The following is a 23,264-nucleotide window of genomic DNA, read 5'->3' on the forward strand; positions in this document are numbered from 1 at the left end:
TATGCTATTAAGCACAGAGTCACATGTACTACCAAGTTTTTAGTGTACATGCTGCACTGTTGCTGTGGCAGATATTACGTTGGCAAAACAAATGATGATCTACGCACCCATATGGCCAATCACAGGGCATCCATACAAGCTGCCCTAGCCACTGGTGAAAGTGATCACAGCCAGTGGCTAGACACTTTTTGTCTGTCAAACATACTGTGGCCGATTTGCGATACGTGATCATTGATCACGTCCCTCCCTTAATAAGTGAGGGTAATAGGGCCAAATTGTTGTTGCAAAAAGAGACCAGGTGGATTTATACCTTGGATACTTGTACCTATTTTACACGTAATAGTATATTGTGTAGTACACCTAGCTATAGATTCATACTAATCTGATAGTCATACTCTGAGTCTGTCATTTATTAGATTATACAGGGATGATTAAGATTGTATTCATAATTTTTATGTCTTTTTGACATATTCCCACCTAGTTAAAGCAATTTTTTGCGGTAGGTAGGTTTCATTTGTCTCCCTAGTCAAATTAATTATGTCCTGTTACAGGGTATGGATTTCATAATTACACTTGATATTAATTACTTGCCTGTTTTTTTGTAAGTAACATTTTACTTATTCCCCTCATTAGTTAAGATGCAATATTTATTTGTAGCCAATTTTGGTTTTTGCTAGTTTTGTTACATATTGTGAAGACAAGTTATTCATCACATATATCAGGGCTACTTAGGTTACATTTGTGTTTATATGAATATTGTTACATTGTAATTTCAGGCATTTTCCATTTTTAACTTTGCTTTTAGTTGTTTGTCCCAATGCAGCCACCGTTGTTATCTCTGAGCATGCTCAGTTGTGCAGATGAGAAACTGCAGGTGTTTAGCATTCACAGTACATTGCAGAAGGTATTTAAGGGGAGTAAGTTGCACTATATTTGTTATCTGTCTGAGGAAGGGGCTAACCCTGAAACGTCACAGTTCAATTAAAGAAGTTTGTGTTTTCACTGCGGAGAGTGCAGGACCTGTTTATTATATATATATATATATATATATATATATATATATATATATATATTACAAGGCCTTCCTGCAGATTCTAGTGTATTAAATAAGGTACAAGTATATTAAGAAAACTTGTAATCCACCAAAAAAGTTTGACTGATTACATCTCATAATCATCTATAAAACCAGTACCTAATTACTTCAAATATACAAATTTCTTCTAAACATTTCACTTAATAGATAAAAGATTTGATTTGATACAGTGCCATTAATTTGGAGCAATTTCCTTCCTCAGGTAATACAACATTTTTTAAGGATTTGCCAAAATGTTTCCTTTAGAAAGAGATCAATTGATAATCTCATTCAGCCATAAAACGAGTATATCGAATGTCTCACTAATGAGGCATGATGATCAATGGGTTATAGCTCAGTTATCCTCCAAGGACTGAATTAGCTATAGACCATTTTAACCTAGCAAACAAGGTAATAATTTCCAAGAAATTAGCTCAATCCACGTGCAAGTTAAGGGAGAATATCTTTAGTATTTCTTTTTATTCACAATATCGTATATATTTTACTTGTATTTGTTTTTGGCAATGGTTTTGGACACAAAAAAAGATTGTTTTGTATTTTAAATGACACTGCTTCATGACAAATGAAATACATAAACTTAAAACGTTAAATTAAAAAATAAAAAACGGAAAAAAACACACAATATAGGAAGATCAGGGCAACTGTAACACCTGATGATTTTGACATTACTATTTTGTTCACAAGGTATGCAGACTATTTTATATTGCTAGAACTTTAAAAACACTTTAAAGTAAATAGAAGCAACAACTGAATAAACATGGTATGTATGGCTCTACATTCCATATGAACCTGTCATTTTGTATCAACTTCATCAAGTGACTAATGTTGCTTTAAAGATTTTTTCTTATGCTTCTTTGTTATCTATTTTTTAAATACAATTTTTGACTATAGGTTTTTAATTATTTTTTGTTTATATATTATTTTTAAGGGGATATAATTATACATATCCAATTGAATCATATATATATATAATTATGTTCCAACACATGTAGTTGCTAAATTTATTATTTTTTCATGTGAACAGAATATTAAAATAAAACTTACATTTTTCAGAAAGAACATTGAGACTTTTCAATGTATTGACTATCATATTTACTTAATTCGTTTTGTATACTTTATTGAAATGAATAGTTAGGAAGACTCAAGAGCAGCAATGCACTACTGGGAAATAGATGCTGATTAGTGGCTGCACACATATATTTCTTGTCATTGGTTCATCAAATGTATTCAGCTAGGTCCCACCAATTTGAAGCGATGTTATGCCCCGTGTTTCTGCAGGCTCGCCAGAAACAGCAGTTATGAAGCAGCGGTCACAAAGACCGCTGCTTCATAACCTGTCCGCCTGCTCTGAGCAGGCAGACAAACATTGCCGCAATTCAACCCGATCAAGTACGATCGGGTTGATTGACACCCCCCTGCTGGCTGCCGATTGGCCGTGAGTCTGCAGGGGGCAGCGTTGCACCAGCAACTCTTGTGAGCTGCTGGTGCAATGCTGAATACGGCAAGCTTATTGCTCGCCGTATTCAGCGATGTCTGTCGGACCTGATCCGCACTGTCGTATCAGGTCCGGCAGACATACATAACTAGAGGCCTCTGTGTTTAATCACTTTACATGGGCTAAATACTTAGCTGTATGCAACTACAATATTATGGGCTCCATGTACTAAATGGCGGGCGGACAGCTTCTCAACTCGCGAAGCTGTCCGTCCGCCTTCGCTACATACGGGCAGCGGATCTGTTGATCCGCTTGCCCGTATGTATCATTACACACTCATCGGAGTGTGTAATGCCCGCCCCTTCAATCGCGTGACCAATCACGGGACTGAAGGGGCTGTCAATCACCGAGTGCGAGCGTGCTCTCTGTGATTTTGCCTCGCCACCTAAGAGGTGGCGTAGGGTATAGGAAGCAGCGGTCTAATGACCGCTGCTTCTTACATTGCGGGAAGCAGGCTTGCATATGCGAACCTGCCCCGCAAAGGCTCCGGAGCAGCTTTCGCTGCTTCGTACATGGAGCCCTATGTGTTAACACATGAGAGCATTTTCTTTTTGCACATTTAGTCCTTTTAAAGAAGATGTAAACTGTTGCTATTTTTGTTTAGATTATTATGTAGTTATACTACTTGAGGGGTAAAGCCTAAAGCATAGGAACACTGTGATCTGATGATCAGTTTCTTTGTTTTTTGTTTGTTTGTATGTACGTCAAGGAGCATGCTCCCAACTACCATTTCTGTTCCCCGGTAGCTGCAAGGTCCTGTGGATCCATTCCTCCCTGTTGTCATCCACCCGTGTCATGTATGGTCACAACACAGTCCCCATATTCCTAACTGTTGTCATCCACCCGTGTCATGTATGGTCACAACACAGTCCCCATATTCCTAACTGTTGTCATTCACCCGTGGCATGTATGGTTACAACACAGTCCCCATATTCCTAACTGTTGTCATTCACCCGTGGCATGTATGGTCACAACACAGTCCCCATATTCCTCACTGTTGTCATCCACCTGTGGCGTGTATGGTCACAACACAGTCCCCATATTCCTCACTGTTGTCATCCACCCGTGGCATGTATGGTCACAACACAGTCCCCATATTCCTCACTGTTGTCATTCACCCGTGGCATGTATGGTCACATCACAGTCCCCATATTCCTAACTGTTGTCATTCACCCGTGGCATGTATGGTCACAACACAGTCCCCATATTCCTCACTGTTGTCATCCACCTGTGGCGTGTATGGTCACAACACAGTTCCCATATTCCTCACTGTTGTCATCCACCTGTGGCGTGTATGGTCACAACACAGTCCCCATATTCCTCACTGTTGTCATCCACCCGTGGCATGTATGGTCACAACACAGTCCCCATATTCCTCACTGTTGTCATCCACCTGTGGCGTGTATGGTCACAACACAGTTCCCATATTCCTCACTGTTGTCATCCACCTGTGGCGTGTATGGTCACAACACAGTCCCCATATTCCTCACTGTTGTCATCCACCCGTGGCATGTATGGTCACAACACAGTCCCCATATTCCTCACTGTTGTCATCCACCTGTGGCGTGTATGGTCACAACACAGTCCCCACGCTATCAGCCAAAATCAGCAAATGAGTATTGTAAAGCACCGCTGTGTCGGAGAGAAACGTGTTGAGGTTTTCTAATCCTTCCCGGCTGCTGTAATTACTATCGTTCTAACTGCCGGGTGGGCCTTTCAGTTTTTCTTCTATACTCGTCTGTTGATTTTGGCTGATAGCATGGGGATTGTGCTGCAAAAATACACCCCACTTGTGGATGTCGACAGTGAGGAACAGATCCACAGGACCTTTCAGCCACCGGGGATCAGAGATGGTAGTTGGGAGCTTGCTCCTTGATGAACATGCCTATTTGCACTTTTATTGTGTTAGTATCTGTCATATATAGGGGCTTTATAGACAATAAATTGTACTTTTAACGTGAGTTATAGGTGCGCTTCTGCTCTTTTTTTTTCAGTGTCTTTTATCAGGATATTGGTTACCTTTAAGAAGGAGCTGCCCTACTGTGTTCATCCTCATTTGAAACAATTGATGTGCCATAAAGGCATTCTGGAATTCTGATTGTTGACATTCTCTGAGTGCTATATGCATTTCACTCTGATCTATTTAGGTCACATTTCTTCACATTTAAGTGTTTAGCACCTTCGTCACATTTATCACTCACAGACACTCTAAAACTTTGTATTCAATACCTTGCATGCACTTTATTTTTATACATTTTAGTTTTGTCTCTGTGTATTACGAATGTGCATGTTTTATTGAACTTTTCATTTTGGAGGAAAAATTGCACTACTTTGTGTTTTTAGTGTTTGTATATAGTTTGTTGAAAGCATACCTAGGTATGCTCAACAGCAATGCACTACTGGGAGCTATTTGTGCTCAGCTAGCTCCCAGTAGTAAATTGCTGCTCCTTCAACAAAGGATACTAGGATAATTAATCTAATTTGATAATAGAAGTAAATTGGAAAGTTGTTTAAAATGGTATGCTCTTTCTGAATCATGAAATAAAGTATTTGGATTTCATGTCCCTTTATGCTATACATAATATATTCAAAGCAAAGGAAAGATTAGAATGGGAATACTATATTGTACAGTTATTTAGCATTTGATTGAATATTGAAGATCTACACCTTTGACTACACATAATTGAGTATTTTATATAACAATCTCATACTGTTTAATATATCTCTTTAACTGACCAGCAATTTTAAAGTGATTTTCCTTTTCTCCAGATAAATGTAAAGATAATTTTCCTCAGATACCAGGAAAGATTCCTAAATGCTCTCATAAGAGTAAACCTTGAATAGATTAGAGCCCTTTGAGAAAGGTCTCTGTTCCAATGTGCCAGTGGCATTTTTATTTATACTTAAAGGGACACCCAATTCAAAATAAAACTTTAATTATTCAGATAGAGCAGGCAATTTTAAACAATTTTCCAATTTACTTCCATTAAAAAAGTGCACAGTCTTTTCATATTTAAACTTTTTGAGTCAGTTGTATACTTCATTATATTTGTTAAAGGGATATTCCGGTCAAAATATAAATGCACATAGATGAATTACATCTCTGAATAGAAACATATTTGCAATATACATGTATTGGCAAAAATGCTTCTAGTAAAAGTTATCACTCTTTTAGTTTTAGCATTTTTCTCTGCACATGAAGCATAACAAGATATTCTCGGTGCACCATTATTTTAAATACTGCAGCTGCTCAGAGCATTAGTGGGGCTTGTATCATGTCAGCAATTAACAAATGGAGTCAATATCAAATGGTACAAGCACCTTAGGCTCTCTGAGTAAGTGCTCTGTTCAAATGCTGGTGCACGGTGCCTACTTAAATATACTTTTGAAACAGCTATAACTTTTACTAGAAGCATTTTTGCTAATGCATGTATATTACACAAATGCTTCTATTCAAAATTTAAATGTATCCGTGTTGATTCCAATTTTGGCTGGAACGTCCCTTTAAATGTTACATGGCAAACAGACTTTTAAAATTAAAATGTAAATTGACACCCAAAAAGGTTTGTCAAACAGTGAGGATGTCTATAAAATTTGATAAATGGAAATTGCAATACATCCAACATTATATATACAGTATATATATATATATATATATATATATATATATATATATATATATATATATATATATATATATATGTGTTAAAGGGACATGAAACCCCCCCAAAAATATTTCATGATTCAGATAGAGAATACAATTTGAAACAACTTTGTAATTTACTTCTATTATCTAATTTGTTTCATTATTTTAGTATAATTTGTTGAAGGAGCAGCAATGTACTACTGGTTTCTAACTGAACAAATGGGTGAGCCAATGACAATCAGTATATATATGCATTAACCAATCAGCAGCTATAACCTAGGTTCTTTGCTGCTCCTGAGCTTTCCTAGAAAAACCTTTCAGCAAAGGATAACAAGAGAAGGAAGCAAATTAAATAATAGAAGTAAATTGGAAAATTGTTTAAAATTGTATTCTCTATCTGAATCATGAAATACATTTTTGGGGTTTCATGTCCCTTTAAGTGTACAGTACCATTTGTATTTAAAAAAAATAGATAATCCCTTTAAAAAAATGTTTAAACAATAAACATTCTGGAGTAGACTATCCATTTAAAGGGACATTATACACTCATTTTTTCTTTTCATAAATGTTTTGTAGATGATCTATTTATATAGCCCATAAAGTTGTTGTTTTTTTTAAGTTGTTTTTTTTTTTTAAGGTTTTTTTTTATAGTTTTGCTTATTTTTAAATAACATTGCTCTGATTTTCAGACTCCTAACAAGCCCCAAAGTTTTTTTTAGAATACTGTCAGCTACCTACTCCAGCTTGCTCCTGTTTTTGTAAAGGGTCTTTTCATATGCAAAAGAAGGGGGAGGGTCTTATTTGCCACTTGCAGTGGGCTTTGCACCTACCTTTTTAACAGAGCTAAACTGAGAGCTTCTTTGTAAGTTTTTAAACAGTTTTATACTGGATTTTTATATCAGTATCTGTGCATCTTATTCTTTATAGTAGTGTCTATTACATGCAGTTATATGAAAATGAGTGTATATTGTCCCTTTAAAGGGACATTATACACTAGATTTCTCTTTGCATAAATGTTTTGTAGATGGTCCATTTATATAGCCTATACAGCTTTTTTTTTTTTTTTTTTTTTTTTTTTTTTTATAGTTTTGCTTATTTTTAAATAACATTACACTGATTTTCAGACTGCTAACCAAGCCCCAAAGTTTTAGGAGAATACTGGTGTATACCTACTCCAGCTTGCTCCTGTTTGTGTAAAGCATCTTTTCATATGCAGAGGAAGGGGGAGGGGGGTATCTGCTTTTGTTTGCTATCAAAGCACTTGCAATGGGTGTTCTAGCTAATCTTTTTAACAGAGATAAACTGGGAACTTCTAAGTAAGTTTTTAAATAGTTTTATACTGGATTTTCATATCAGTATCTGTGCATATTATTCTTTATAGTAGTGTCTATTACATGCAGTTAAATGAAAATTGGTGTATACTGTCCTTTTAAGTCCTAAATATATTCAGTTAGTATGTCATATATTTTTATTAGAATATCCCTCAAGATAAGCATGTCAAACTTTTTTTTCCCTTTAAAATGGTATATAGTTCTTTACAAGAAGACAACCTCTTGATTAATATTTGCCAGTATTACAGGTATTGACATTGTCCAGAAATTGGGTAATTATTGTACATTTATAAGTTTACTTTTTGGTGTTTAGTAAAGAAGAATAGTTGTATTGATAGGTAAATATTAACATTATCCAAACTAAGAAAAAAGTGCAAAAAAAAAAAAAACAATTCTCAATAATAACCACAAAAGATGAGCTCTAATGGGTAGTAAACAAAGTACATATTGGTAGTTTGTGAAAGTAACAAAAGCATGAAATGTTGGTAATCATAGTAATCATGTATTACTTTTTCTGCCTATGAGCAATTTAGCCAATCATTTTATTTCCTTAGCTCAAGGCCCAAAACATATGGCTGCAAACACTTCAAACACACACATGGTACTTGAAAAAGGAAGCTATTGTGTTTGATTCTTCTAGAGTACAAAAGAGCACTATATAGAAAGAATATTTAAGTTAAACAGTGACTAAACTAACAAAAACAAGAATTGCTAGTTATAACCAAATAGATAAAATATAAAAAATAGATAAAAAAGAAGAAAATACTTTTATTTAGATAAATAGTTTTCAAGTTAAAAATTGAGTTAAAGTGTATTATGAACATATACAGGTTAAGAAAATAGACACAAAAAAATTACTGATAAGGAAAAAGAAGAAAAAAAAACTCCCCATTTTAACAAATATCTTAAAGGGACACTGAACCCAATTTTTTTATTTTGTGATTCAGATAGAGCATGCAACTTTCTAATTTACTCCTATTAGCAAATGTTCTTCATTCTCTTGGTATCTTTATTTGAAAAGCAAGAATGTAAGTTTAGATGCCAGCCCATTTTTGGTGAACAACCTGGGTTGTTCTTGCTGATTGGTGGATACATTAATCCACCAATAAACAAGTGCTGTCCAGAGTTCTGGACTTTCTTTTTCAAATAAAGATAGCAAGAGAACAAAGACAAATTGATAATAGGAGTAAATTAGAAAGTTGCTTAAAATGGCATGCTCTATCTGGATCAGGAAAAAAAGAAATTTGGGTTCAGTATCCATTTAATCTTCTATTCTAACAAAAAAATTACCTCAGCTGTAGAGACCTCCTTTATTTTGATGAAACTGATGACATATACATTGTACTTTCAGTATATAATTGAAATGGACATAAGAATGTTGCCAGTGATGTACTGGCCATGTTTAGGACCAACAGTGTTCATCAGTTGTAAAATGGAGGGAATATGTTAACCAGTGGTTGTCTATGTTTTGAGGGGTTAAAACGTTCCTCACCCTGAATGCTTGCCAAGGATTGTGAATTAATTGTGCATTCAAAGGGTTTATGGTTATAAGACAAAGAAAGCGCATGAGACAGTTCTCTAATCAAGAGAGTCCCAGTATATAAAACACTCCAGAAATCTAAAAAGCTGAGAAAACTTAATAAAGTGACACACATTTCAAACAGTTACAATTTCAGGAAATCTTTGTATGAATAACATTAATTCCAAAATAAATTTATAAGATGATGGATTTCTATAGTAAAATAAAGAAGAAGAAATATTTTATTAAAGTCCAAGATAAAATCTTTTAATGTATAGATTATACTGCAGATTGTAAATAGACTTGATAATAATTATATAATGTAATAGGATAATATATTGCTTTTAACAAGAAGAGTGTATCCTAAAAAAGTTTAATAAATGATGTGGTTAATTTGTATTAGCAGTTTCAAGATTAAAACTAAAGGGATATGAAACCCAAATTTCTCTTTCATGATTCAGATAGTGCATGCAATTTTAAACAACTTTCTAATTTACTTCTATTACTTGTTCTTCATTCTTATTCTGTTGCTCTCTTTTGTTGAAAAGCAGGGACGTAATGCTTAGGAGCCGTCCATTTCTGGTGCACTATATAGCAGCAGTTGTGCAAGAATGTTTTAAGTGGTATGTTCTGTCTGAATCACAAAAGAAAATGTTGTGTTTTCCCTTTAACTGCTGCTGAATATAGATCATTGCCATCAGCACACCATTATTTAGTAATGATTGTATTGTATCTTCATGTTATATCTGTTTTTTAAACAGCTTTATATGTAAGGTAAAGTACCAGAAATAACTCAAAGAAACAGATTTTCTGGTGGATACTTAAACTCTTTGTGACTTTTTTTTTGTTGTAGCGGAAACAATGCATTACTTTTCCTTTTGTATCATTCAGTTTAATGTTGAACTCTTCGTTCTCTCGCCACCTCCTTGAAATTAGCAATTCAACCAATTTAAATTCTATATACAATGAGTACTCTTTTGATTATCAGACCAGCCTTTTATATTCCTCTGCTGAATTTGTTAAAAAAGGAAAAGTTGCCCATGGTTACTGCCAGGGAGCTGTTTGAAAAGCATACTTTCAGAAAGACAATAGGGGCTTGAATAGGCTCGGACACAGCTTTAAACTTTATTAAGTCTGCCTCTGACTTCTTTTTCCTCTCTTCAGTTAAATGGAAGCTAACTTTGTCAGCTTCCTTGCTGTGAGTTTGATTGATGCCCCTGGACATCTGAAGTACTTTTGTGTGTAGCTTGCTTTTTATGAGTGCATAATGTGTGAATACTCAAATAAGGTCAGACCTTATCACATGTAAGCTAGGCCTCAACACAGATCAGCAGTGACAGTCATACCCTGTAAGCAAGTGCATAAAACATCCCCTGCATGCACCAGGCAGCTTAAAGGATTTTTCCTACGGGATTTATCCTGACACTTGTGGTGTAGAGAAAAGAAAAAAAAGCATCACATTGAGTGAGCAAGAGGGAGGGAGGGGGGGGGTATTGAGTGTGGGACTGTTTATTTATAACAAAGTGGTGGGCTTTTTTCATTAAAGTGAGGCTCTCTGTGTTGTTTCTTACCACAAATGTGGAATGTATTAATTTTGAAAGCAGTGTGTGTAGGAAAAGATGCACATCTGATATTCATGTGACTGCATCACAACATTTTTATCTCTTGAACTAACTTCTGAAATAAAATAATTCAGAAGTAAAAAATTTAAGAATTATGAATGCTGCATTGTTGTTGTTTTTTTTTTTTTAGTAAATGGATCATTTGCAATTGAGTGAATATTTTTTTTTTTTTTAAACTTTATTTATAACAAAGACAGAGAAGGTTACTACAATCTCGGTTACCAGATATAAAAACACATGTCACAGTAAATATACATAATATATAGATACATATTTAGGTAAACAGCCATATAGGTCAATTTAAAAAAAAAAAGAAAAAAGAGTGCCCGTACATCGTTCCAATCAATCAAAGTTATTTTAGGGCACATATATTTATGTCGGCTAAAAATGAAAGTAAAACATAAAGAATTGCATAGGGTAACCAGATAAACCTTTGTATGATAGCTAATCTTTCTTTCTCAGGGATTTCCCCCTTTTCTCCCCCCCCCCCCCCCCTATTGGAACAAGACAACCCACATCAACCAGGGAATATTTTAAATATTTGTATGGTTATAAAGGATATATAGTAAGACAGACATTACTTTTTAGGTTACATTAAGGCTGTCATATCTGGTCACTAAACAAAAACAGACAATTACTAAGTTGTTATCGTTAGGTAATTAAGCATGTTTATTTGTACCACATTGTGTACATGTTACTAATATATAAAATAACAAACACATTATTTGTAAAAACATTTCTTTAAAAATTAGATTATTTTAAGGTGTTGATTTTTAACAAATTTGTTAGTATTTTTTAATGTGACCCCTGGCAAATCCTGACATTAGTGATTGACCCTCTACATAAAAAAAAAGTTTTGGCAGCCCTGGTTTATATCAGCCTTGCTTATTTGTTAGCCATTAATATTGCATTTAAATATACTTCTTAAACATGTGATCAATCAAAAAATACAAATGTATCAGCATTTACAATATATTGTTAACCAAGTTAATTTTCTATTAATACTTAAGATTATATTTGTTTTCTGGTTTATACAAGGCTTAAACACAATGTATATCTATGCATTGCAGTCTCTGGCAGTGAAAGGGTTATATATAGGACCTGCAATCAGAATCCCAAATATTTTGACTATGAGCACCCCATGTTAAGTTGTTATCATATATGTCACTGTTAATGTTTTCTAGATTAATTTACTTAAAGTAAAGTTAAATTTAAAAATGAAAAGTCCCAAATAAAAAAATAGGCAAAAATATTCGGGTGACCTAGGTTTGATGCAATTTAACTCTTAAAATGGTGTTTGTTTGTTGTTGTTTTTTATTTTGTTGTTGTTGTTTTTTCCCCCTTCTAATTCCATTTAGTGAAGCTGCAGGGAATGAATCCTGCAAAATTCACAACCCTAACCATACTACACAGTAATTGTTTGAGCAGTGCAGGGAAGCCTTTATATCTGCCCCTAATTGGTCACAATAGAAGTTAAAAGATAAACATACTGAAGAAAACTTTTAAAGGAATGTGTACTAGTCTAACCTGAGACAGCAAAATAATGCAAGTTTTGCTAATAAAATTGCTATTTAAATGTTTATATTTATTTCCCAAATTTTTATAGTACATTTCTTATTTGTAGATACACAAAGAAATAATGTCCCTTTGAATATAGAAAATTCACTAATGCTATGTTAAATTAACAAATCTCATCAATTCTTAAAATAATAAACATTAAATAAATGTTGGTAATCTAAAGTGTGTGTATGTTAAATTGTTTTATATCTTATTTGCATTCATTATTGTCTGGTGTAAGATTTGGCAGAGTAACAATAAGTATAACTGCAGAGATTAATTCAGTTTCTTAGGCGCTGTGAGTTGTGAACAGTGATGAAGAGGTTAACAGCTTTTGTCAAGATAAGGCTTCTGAGTGTATACAAATTCTCATCTGGGCAGTCAATCATTGCTCCTGTTTTTAGCAATGCAGCCTGGCTTGGGATCCCTTTTGTTGTCTTCCCCACGAGTTGATCACTTGAGCCCTGTGTGGTGACAGAACGTGCTTGTAACAGACTTGCTTTTCACATTTACTTCTTAGGTTTTCTGGCAGACTTGTCGGAGCATCTGACAGAACTGCAGCTAAAAGCTGGGACTATCAGAGGGGGGAAAAAAGATTATAAAAAGAGAACTGAAGTTCTACAGAGGAAGAGTAAAAAGTGTTATAGAAGATTTACACTGTAGGAAATGGGCTGGTTGGAAGAACCAAACTGGCAGCTTCATGTCTCCTTGATAATGCTTCTGTCTCTACATACTAGAGGTAAGAGTATACCGTATATATCCTAGTATAGTTAATGTTGCTATAATAGATACAAGTTGTAATTACAATTTGCATTTTGTTTACATACTCGATTGCTACCTTTGATACAATGCAATTATATGACAGAACATGTGCCACTTGTACAATTTATTTATTTTGTTGCATCTGAATACTAAAACCTAGCAATATAATAACTATTTTCTAAGGTGCATCTGAATGCTAAAATAGATTATAACAAGATTGTAGCAATGTATTTATTGTATTGCATCTGAATGTTAAAGTAGATTACAATAAAATGTATTTTAGATTTAAATGTGAAAATTATACAATCACTTTAATTAGTTTAAAATCCACTAAATAAACTTTTTTTTGTAGTAGTAAATAAAATGTATTAAACTCACAGAGATAATATAGTATAGGGAATATGTACCAAATGTTTTTGTCATGAATAAATAATTTTTGTTTTATGGAGGAAAATAACCAAGTAATATGTTGCAAATAATACACTCCTTGAGGTAAAAATATATTTTAGTGCTTACAGTGAAAGCTAGTTTGTCATTGCTGCACATAAATCATATAATGGTATTTTTAAAGTACTTTTTTATATATCCTTGTGCTTGCTTGTCACATTTCAAGAAGGTAATAATTCATGTCAGCTTGCAAGTTTTTCTTTTATCCCCTTGTGTAAAGGAGTTTTTGCCATGAATTAGTATGTCTGGGCAGGCACTCCAGGGTTTCTTCACGGAATAGCATTCTCATTACCCTTCTGAAACCCACACTGTGCTGTAAGAGTGTTCCTAAAGTGCAGCAGCATTAACACTTTCTGAGAGTGAAAATCTCTTACTTTTTTTTTCTTCTAATGCTGTTTTGCTATCAATGTGTAGATTTAGTCAAACTAGTAAAACTACATTTCTTATGGATGCTTATATAAGCTATATGTATTAACATATCACTACCATAGCAAAGGTAAACTTCTGTTTTACCAAAAATAGAAAATTCTGCATGATTTTTTTTTTTGCTAAGTAAATATAATGTACAAGCAAACCTTATCTGAGTATATGTAGTGATGTGCAATGTTGTATTTGTTACACTGCTGTGCTCTGTGCAGCCAATCAGAGGCTTTCTTCACATTTGCAGAGCTGCATTGTTTGATTGATGCACTCTGATTGGGTCACAGAACCAAGCTACAAATAAACACTTCATTAATTAATGGATTAATTAGTCAGTTTGAGGAGACAGAGTAAGGAAGCTCAGCGTAAATAGCTTGGTAACATTAAAAGTTGTTTTATATTTATTTATTTTTTATTTTATTTTGCAAAAACTGCATTTTGTTCTACATTGGAAGCAATTCATTAAAGGTCACGCATCCTATCCATGTATTAGTTTTTTTTCTAATCCTCTACTAGGCTTTTAAAAATTATAGGCATTTTTTAACTACTCTATGTATTTTATGAATAGGCAGATGTTTAAAAAAAAGTAACAAATGTTAGCTCCATTCGTTTGTCTGTTTTTTCTTTCTAAATTAAAGTAATAATCAATACATACATAATAAAGAGACAATGCAAAAGCACTAAGTTTGAATTTCAAATGAGAAGTAGATTTGTTTTCTGACAAATGTCAAAGTTAGTTATATTTTCCTTCCTAATGCATCATATGACAGCCATCAGCCAGTCACATATCCTATGAATCTTGCACATGCTCAGTAGGAACTGGTGCCTAAAAAAGTGTGCACATAAAAAGATTGCATAAAACTGTGTGCTCTATCTTAATCATGAAAGTTTAATTTTGACTTGACTGTCCTTTTAATGTTAACTGTTTAGTTTTTTTTAAAACAAACAATATTTGAATAGTTTCCTTTAAAAATTTATTTTAATAGACTTCAATTTAAGACTACGCAAATCAGTCCTTAAAGGGACACTCAATCAAAATTAAACTTTCATTATTCAGATAAAGCATGCAATTTTAAACAACTTTCCAATTTACTTCCATTAACAAAATGTGCAGTCTTTTTATATTTAAACTTTTTGGGTCACTAGCTTCTACTGAGCATGTGCAAGAATAAGTGTGTATGCATTTGTGAATGGCTGATGGTTGTCACATGATACGTGTATGCATTTGTAATTGGCTGATGGCTGTCACATGGTACAGGGGGAGTGGAAAAAGACATAACTTTTAAAATTGTCAGAAAAAAATCTACTACTCATTTGAAGTTCAGACTACGTGCTTTTGCATTGTCTTGTTATCTTGCATTTGTTGATCATGCAAATCTACAGTGTTGACTGGTCCTTTAAATGTGATATTTATATATTAAATTTCAGTAGTAAAATGTTCTATTTGTTCTATATAAGCATTATAGTTAGCAGAACTAATGTCAAATTAGAAGACCATTCATTATTGCATCTACTATTTCTGCTGTAAGGCTAAGTAACACTTCTACTACCCTCAGAAACAGACATTTTAACAAAAACTGTTGATATTTCTGCAGTTTGTTTTGTAATTATCATGCCACACTATTCCTACCACAAAACCGCTATAAATGACACTTTGTTCCTTTTTGATCAGAACAAAAGTAGTATTTAGCGCTATAGAATTTTGAGGTGTTGTACAAATAAAATGTATTATTATTATTATTATTAACAATAATAACATTAATACTTCCATCTAGATAAGCAAAGATGAGTTCTACAAATAAAAAATTGCTAATTGTGTGACATATTCTTTTATTTATTATTCTTTTTTTATTTATTATTTATGTATGTATTTATTATTATTATTATTAACATAATCCACAGCACCAAAACATTATGTCAAAGTAAAATTATGTATAGTTATTTATTGACTCAAAAAAATTAATTTCATGAAAATATCCCAATAACTGTATTTAACTTTAAATATTAACTATGTTTATAAAAAATATCCCAAATAATTATATCTTTAAATATTAACTGGGCATTCTGTGTCAGAAATAAAAAAATAATTCTGACTTGTACACTGCTTTCCTAGTTTAAATGTGCTTTAAAGATAATTGGCATCTTTGGCATGACAGCCACAGTACAGTGTATTTTGCAAACATAAATTATGCTCTTCACTCTAATCAACACACTAAATGAAGTAACCTGTTTTTGCAACCTGATTTATGAATTACATTAGCCTGCTCAAACACCCACTCATTTAACCAGCTAAATCTATTTATACACCAGTCAAGATTTACTAGCAATCCTAGGCACAATAAAAATCAGGGTTATTCATAGTCTATGTCAATGTCATTTAGATGTAAAACCTATAAAGCTGGAGGAACACTTAAATCATATTTATTTTTTATATAAAAAATAAATAAAAAAAATAAAACAAACTTAAAAATAATAGATTGTTTTGTGTTTTTTTTTTTTTTACTATGATCATTTTTTTAAATGATACTTATGATGAATAATTAAATTGTATGAATTGTGACAGTGCTGTGTGTTTCACTTGGTTAAATATAGCAGGATATCATTTGTTATTACTCCACAATATCATACTGATACCCAGTGTCATATTTCGCTAAATTGATTGGCCTGCATTGGTTTTGTATTGGTGCTGGGTTTTTCACAATCAAGCTATACAATATCAATGGGGCAATGTGAAAACATTTTTATAAAGCAAGCTTGAAAACATTTTAAACTATCTTTATGTGTGAATTGTTTTTCTGTCCAGGGATATACCCTTTGAAAAATCTCTTATCTCTCTGGGTGGCTAGTGGAAAAAAATATATAAAGGGATATGAAACCCAATTTTTTTTTTCTTTCATGATTCAGATAGAGCATGTAATTTTAAACAAATTTCTAAATTACTTCTATGATCAATTTTTTTTCTTTGCTCTCTTGGTATCTTTTGTTAAAAAGCAGGGACGTATGCTTAGGAGCCGCCCCATTTCTGGATCAATACATGGCAGCAGCTTTGCAAGAATGTTATCCATTTGCAAGATCACTCTCTTCAACACATAATATTATGGGAAAGAAAGCAAATTTAATAATAGATGTAAACTGGATACTTTTTTAAAAAATGGTATGTTCTGTCTGAATCACAAAATATTTGTTGGGGGGGGGGTTTCTAATTCCTTTAAGGGAAAGCAAAGGATAAATGTAAGCACATTAAAAAGTGTTTTTACTATGCTTAAAATACTTTTGAATTCTTTGTCACTTTAAGCACATTTTAACAGATGGGACTGTAAGCTGCTCTGGTTTGCATATAGTTTGAAATAAGTGTAAAATGTTTTTGACATCAACTTTATTATTATTATTATTATTATTATTATTATTATATATTGCTTAGTATGCATATTATATTTCATGTTATCTTTTTTAAGGTTTTAAACAAGTAATGATGCCTTTATTCAAATTGTATTCACAAAGTTTGTGTCATTTTCTGTTCACAAACAGTATCATTTTACAAAGGATTTTAAATTGATAAATGAAACCCAAAATTTTTCTTTCACGAGTTAGATAGAAAATACAATTTTACAAATGTTTCCAATTGACTTCTATTATCAAATTTGCTTTGTTCTCTTGTTATTCTTGTTGAAAAGATATCTAGACAGGTATTGAGCACGTGTGGGGCACTTGTGCCATCCCTTGCTAATGTATAACATTGTTGCAAAACTTTTGCCATATAATTCTGCAGGCAGGTGCACAGAGTAATAGCAGAAATAAAATAATGCAATTTATTAAGAGTCCCCCAAAATTCTTAATTACCAGGTAGCCCTCAGTTTACACCGGGGTTAGGTTCCAGAAGGAATGGTTGTAAATTGAAACCGTTGTAAATTGAAACCCAGTTTATAATGTAAGTCAATGGGAAGTGAGGGAGATAGGTTCCAGGCCCCTCTCAAAATTGTCATAAGTAACACCTAATACATTATTTTTAAAGCTTTGAAATTAAGACTTTAAATGCTAAACAGCATTATAAACCTAATAACATAATCACACAACACAGATTTCACTTGCATTTTTCTGCAAACAGTTCCTTCTATGCATTCCAATCTGGACTGATTTATAGACAGGAAGATCTTGCTCCACCTACTGGCTATTTTAATAAATGCACTGCTTCTCAATGCTTTTCAATAGCAGTCACATGACTGGGAAAAAAAGGTTGTTATTCTGAAACGGTGTAAATTGAACCGTTATAAAACGAGGGCCACCTGTACTTGATATTTCTTTAATTTTCTCACATAGAGCTCATTTTTTATTTTTTTTATTTTTTTAAATACATTTTTATTGAGGTTTTTAGCATGTACATGGATATGTAAACAGTTGACAATAAGTAAATAGCAAATTAGTTAGTTATACGGACAACAGCGTTCACATATATGTCTTCTCAGCAGCTAATGTTGAAGCTGAATATGTGAATATCTAAATAAACTAATAACAATGAAAAAAGATAAAAATAAAGGCAGATAACAAAGTTGTGAAACTTCATTTTACAATTGAAATTACCCTCCAATACAATCATGGGCCACTCTTGGACCCTGGCTATTAGACTTAGTTCAGGGGAGAGAGGTTAATGGTTAAGACGGTCACTTGTGGACCACTGATCTGATATGCTGTAAACTAGTAACTGTGGTAATTATCCATATAAATATACGTTCCAGGAGATCAATCAGTATTTGACATAACCCTACCTTAAAACTATGTACAATAGGAATCTAGGGGTAATTATCCATATAAATATACTTTATGTATAAGAATATAAACTAAACTCATAGGGGGAATCATCAACACGGTTATGCCATATATGTCAGATAGGTTATAGGCAGGCTACATTATCTATAGAATGTAGTCGATGAGGCTATGTTTTCACCCATAGATATTCAACTATATCACATAAGCATATGTTAATGTGTATATAGGTAGTCAAAACAACAATGCTTCTACACAGTGAAAAATAGCTATGAAGTTGATACGGTAAGGCAGTTAAAGGGTTTTTCTGTCCTACACGCTGCAGCCTCCTTATATTAATATGAGTGGCGTTTGATGAGACGCTAGGGCACACCACCCCGGCCGCAGATAGCGTGCCCAGCCAATTGGCTAGTGCCAGGAGAATAATCAGTATTTTACATAACCCTACCTTAAAACTATGTACAATAGGAATCTAGGGTATAAGATCAATAAGTTGAAGCTCCTTGAACCTTCTCAATGATATAGGCGCCAGGTTTATATGACTTAAGTGCCATGGGATGTTCTATGGGAAGGAACTGCTCATTGGGTATAAATGCTAGTGATGAAGCTATGTGTGTCATTGCAGTGGCTTGTTACATCTTTATAATGTCCTATCCAGGTTATGGGGTTAAGGTAAGAATTTGCCTATACTGCAGCTGTTGTTGACAGGCTTTAAGAAATTTAGCAATGTAGGAATTTACTGAGAGTGACCTGTGAGAACAGTTATGGAAGTCTAGTCAACGTCTAGTATGCTTTTGTACCCTTAACTAAAAACAGAAAAAACAGGCATCCTGAGTGAACTGGGTAAAGCTACTGATTATGTGTATAAAAGTCTCAGACCATTCTCTAAGGCAAAGAAAACAAAGGAAATGTGTCTCTGCAATTGTGCACCGTCACCTTGTGCTTTCTCTCAAGTCTCAGCAGTGGGAAGGGGATGCTGGTCTTAGGGTATAGGAAGTCTTTATCCCACTCCATGTTGGAAGATCTGGTGAGTTCTTACCGGATGTAAGAGCGCTGGGTGATGCTGCTGCCATCTAAGACACTGTAGGAAACAGATATTCCTTATAAGTCTACTCTCCTTAGAGATGGAGTAGAGCCCACTGTCAGCTAAATCTTTAGCGCTGGCATAGTTCATGAATGGGAGATTTGCTCTGATCGAAGCATCAGGGAAGACCTGGTTTGCAGTTCCGACCGAGTCGCGTTTGTATTTCTTGCAAGCAATTTCTGCAGCGTGATGGTGTTCTGATGTGGTAGTACTCTCCTTCACAATGTCAGGTAGAACTTTTACAATTATCTCCCTTTAATGTATATTCTGCTTTTGATATGAATAAGGACTTGGGACATACGCCAGGTCTTTCAGCTTCTCAGGATCCACCCATCCATTGCCTGTTATAGGTGGCGTAGGTCTAACGCCCAATTCCTCTGCGGACCTGGTTGTTATCATGGGTAGGACACTTTTCACATGTCTTGAGGGTATAAGGAGGCTGCATAGCTCGGTCTTTAAGGTTTGATAGAAATTTTCCATAAGTTGTGTCCATCTGGTTTTCCATCTGTTCAATGCCTCCATAGCGAGCCCGGCTCTCTGCGTCTCAGGAGCGTTAAAGTCCTGATGATCAAAAATATAGTTCCCTTCTTGGAATAAAGATGATATTAGCATTTATAGTAGTATATTACTACTTTGTAACCCAGAAGTCTGGGGGGGGGATCTATGCAGCAGCCCCCAGACATGCGGTAGGTTAGGCTCGTGTATTAGAACTCCAGGAATCAAGCAAATGTGAGCCACGTGGGGTTCTGAAAAGCATAGGTCAGGCGTGCGGTCATAAATCAACTCCACAGTCTCATAGATATTGTGTGCCAAATATTTTAGCTCAAATAGGCAAATGTTGGGTAGTTAGATATATCAAGGTAATGTAAAAAAATTAAATTGAGACCAGGAGCTTCACTAAGACACGTCCTGCCGCTTCAGAAGTTTGCTCCGCCCCCCACATAGAGCTAATTTTTATGTTTTATGAGAGAGAACCTGTACAGTATAATAATATTCTATTGAGATCACTTCTCATTAATTAAAGCAAACAACACAATATTACTAGATTAACACTTTGGGGTTGTATGAAGAGCTACTATTGAAGCTATATTATTATTATTACTTATGTTTCTGATGTAATGATCTGATATTTTTTTTTTAAAGTTTCTGACATTGCATTTTTTAGTTATTTATTTACAAATTAAATACTATTTTATAAATGTTATAAAATGCAAATTTAACCATGAAAGTTTTTGAGGTTTGAATGTATTTGAATAACAATGAAGAACTAAATTTGCATTAGAGAGGTTGATACAAATGAATGCATATAATGTCACTTTATTTTAGAAGTGTTATTTAGAATTCTATAGTGTCACATGACATCTAGAATACTAAAGCCTTTCTCAGCTTGTCACTGTAGGTGAGCTCTTGTTTTGTTGTGTGGGGCTTTTGATTTTATAATAAATAAGATGTGCATGAGTTGTCCTATTTTATTTAACCTACACAAAGGGACATATTTTAACACTGAGAATGTGTCTATTTTGCTTGATGGATACTCTCATCAACTGTGAAAATCTCACCCAAAGATGCCATTTATAGTTTTTCTCTTTTGTCCTTGAAGTCTTTAAATACAATTTAACCCTTTAAGGACACAGCTTTCAGTTTGCTCAATTGTTTTATGATGGAAAAATTCCGTCATATGTCCTTAAGAGGCTGTTGTAAAAATTATAACAAATGTTGAATAAAAAATAAAAATAAAATAAAACCGACACTAAAGCTAAATGGACAGTCTACACCAGGATTTTTATTGTTTAAAAAGATAGATAATCCCTTTATTACCCATTACCCAGGTTTGCATAACCAACACAGTTATAAAAATACACACTTTACCTCTGTGATTACCTTGTATCTAAGCCTCTGCAGACTGCACCCTTATTTCTGTTCTTTTGACAGACTTGAAATTAGCATATGAGCCTACCTAAATTTAGCCGTTAACTTAGCATACCATAAAGAACAAAGCAAAATTGATGATACAAATAAATTTGAAAGTTGTTTAAAATGACATGCCCTATCTGAATCGTGAAAGTTTGTTTTTGACTAGACTGTCCCTTTAATAAAAAAAATCCTAAAAAAATAAATTTATAAAGTAAAAATGATACTTTTATGACTCCAATAAAGACATTTTAAGAGAATTGTTTTCTAGGTATTTTATGCTGAAAAGCATATTTTGGCTCGGGGCAGCAGTGCACTACTGGGAACAAGCTGGTGATTGGGGGCTACACAAATATGTTTCTCATCATTGGTTCAACAGATGTGATCAGCTAGCCTCGGTAGTGCATTGCTTCTCTTCAACTGACTTTACATATGTGTTTAACATGTTTTTTAGGGATTTAGAGAATTTTCTTTTTATGTCTTTATTTTTTTAAATTTATTTCAATGTTGTATTTTTCAGATTTTAAAATTGCTTTCATGATTCAAATAGGACACACAGTTTTAAACAACATTACAATTCACTTCCATTATCTAAATACGCACAGTCATCTTATATGCACCCTTTCTGAGACACTGGCTCCAACTGAGCATGTGCAAGATTCACAGGATATACGTATATACATTTTGTTATTGGCTGGTGGGTGTCACAAGATGCATTAGGAAGGAAAATTTAACTAAATTTGACATTTGTCAAAATAAAATCAACTACTCATTTGAAATTCAAACTAAGTGCTTTTGCATTATCTCTTTATTATGTATTTATTGATTATGCTTTTCTACTGTGTTTAGTGGTCCTTTAAGCTTTTCTAAAGGATTACAATTTAACCCTTTGGCTGCACTCTGTTGTAGCATGATCTATTCAGTAAAAGCCATCTTGGCTCACACCCTGTCTCTTGAACTCATGTTAAAGGGACACTGAACCCATTTTTTTCTTCTTTCGTGATTCCGATAGAATCATTTTAAGCAACTTTCTAATTTACTCCTCCTAACAATTTTTCTTTGTTCTCTTGCTATCTTTATTTGAAAAAGAAGGCATCTAAGCTTTTTTTTTTTCTGGTTCAGTACTCTGGACAGCACTTTTTTTATTGATGGATGAATTTATCCACCAATCGGTTGTTTATCCACCAGGTTGTTCACCAAAAATGGGCCGGCATCTAAACTTGCATTCTTGCATTTCAAATAAAGATACCAAGAGAATGAAGAAAATTTCATAATAGGAGTAATTTAGAAAGTTGCTTAAAATTGTATGCTCTATCTGAATCACGAAAGAAAAAAAAAATGAGTTCAGTGTGCCTTTAAAGTATGGTGGTAACTAGCTATAGAACAAGCTTTTCTCTCTTTTTCTGTATTACAGATTTTGCCCTGATTTTATAAATAAATATGCATGTAGTAAAATGCCTTTATAACTTGTTGTATTTAATGTACATGTAACTTTAAACATATTTCATTTATAACAATTTTTTCTATAGCTTTTTTTATTTAATTTTGGTTAAATAAATAAATTAAATTTAACTGATTTCAATTTTTTGCATTAACTTTTAAACAACTTTGTATTG

At 33.6% G+C, this 23,264-nt stretch overlaps 1 protein-coding gene across 3 annotated transcripts in view; it reads left to right on the forward strand.

Annotated features, from left to right (window-relative positions):
* The window catches only part of BMPR1B (bone morphogenetic protein receptor type 1B), a 729,768-nt gene that overhangs the window by 530,067 nt on the left and 176,437 nt on the right, over positions 1–23,264 (forward strand). For all 3 annotated transcript variants that reach the window (XM_053703451.1, XM_053703448.1, XM_053703450.1), the window contains one exon: positions 12,784–13,002. In XM_053703451.1, coding sequence (XP_053559426.1) covers positions 12,930–13,002 — 73 coding nt within the window. In that variant the 5' untranslated portion in view covers positions 12,784–12,929. The remainder of the gene's footprint in view (positions 1–12,783; positions 13,003–23,264) is intronic.

This window comes from Bombina bombina, chromosome 2, assembly GCF_027579735.1.
Source record: "Bombina bombina isolate aBomBom1 chromosome 2, aBomBom1.pri, whole genome shotgun sequence".
Classification (NCBI taxonomy): Eukaryota; Metazoa; Chordata; class Amphibia; order Anura; family Bombinatoridae; genus Bombina; species Bombina bombina.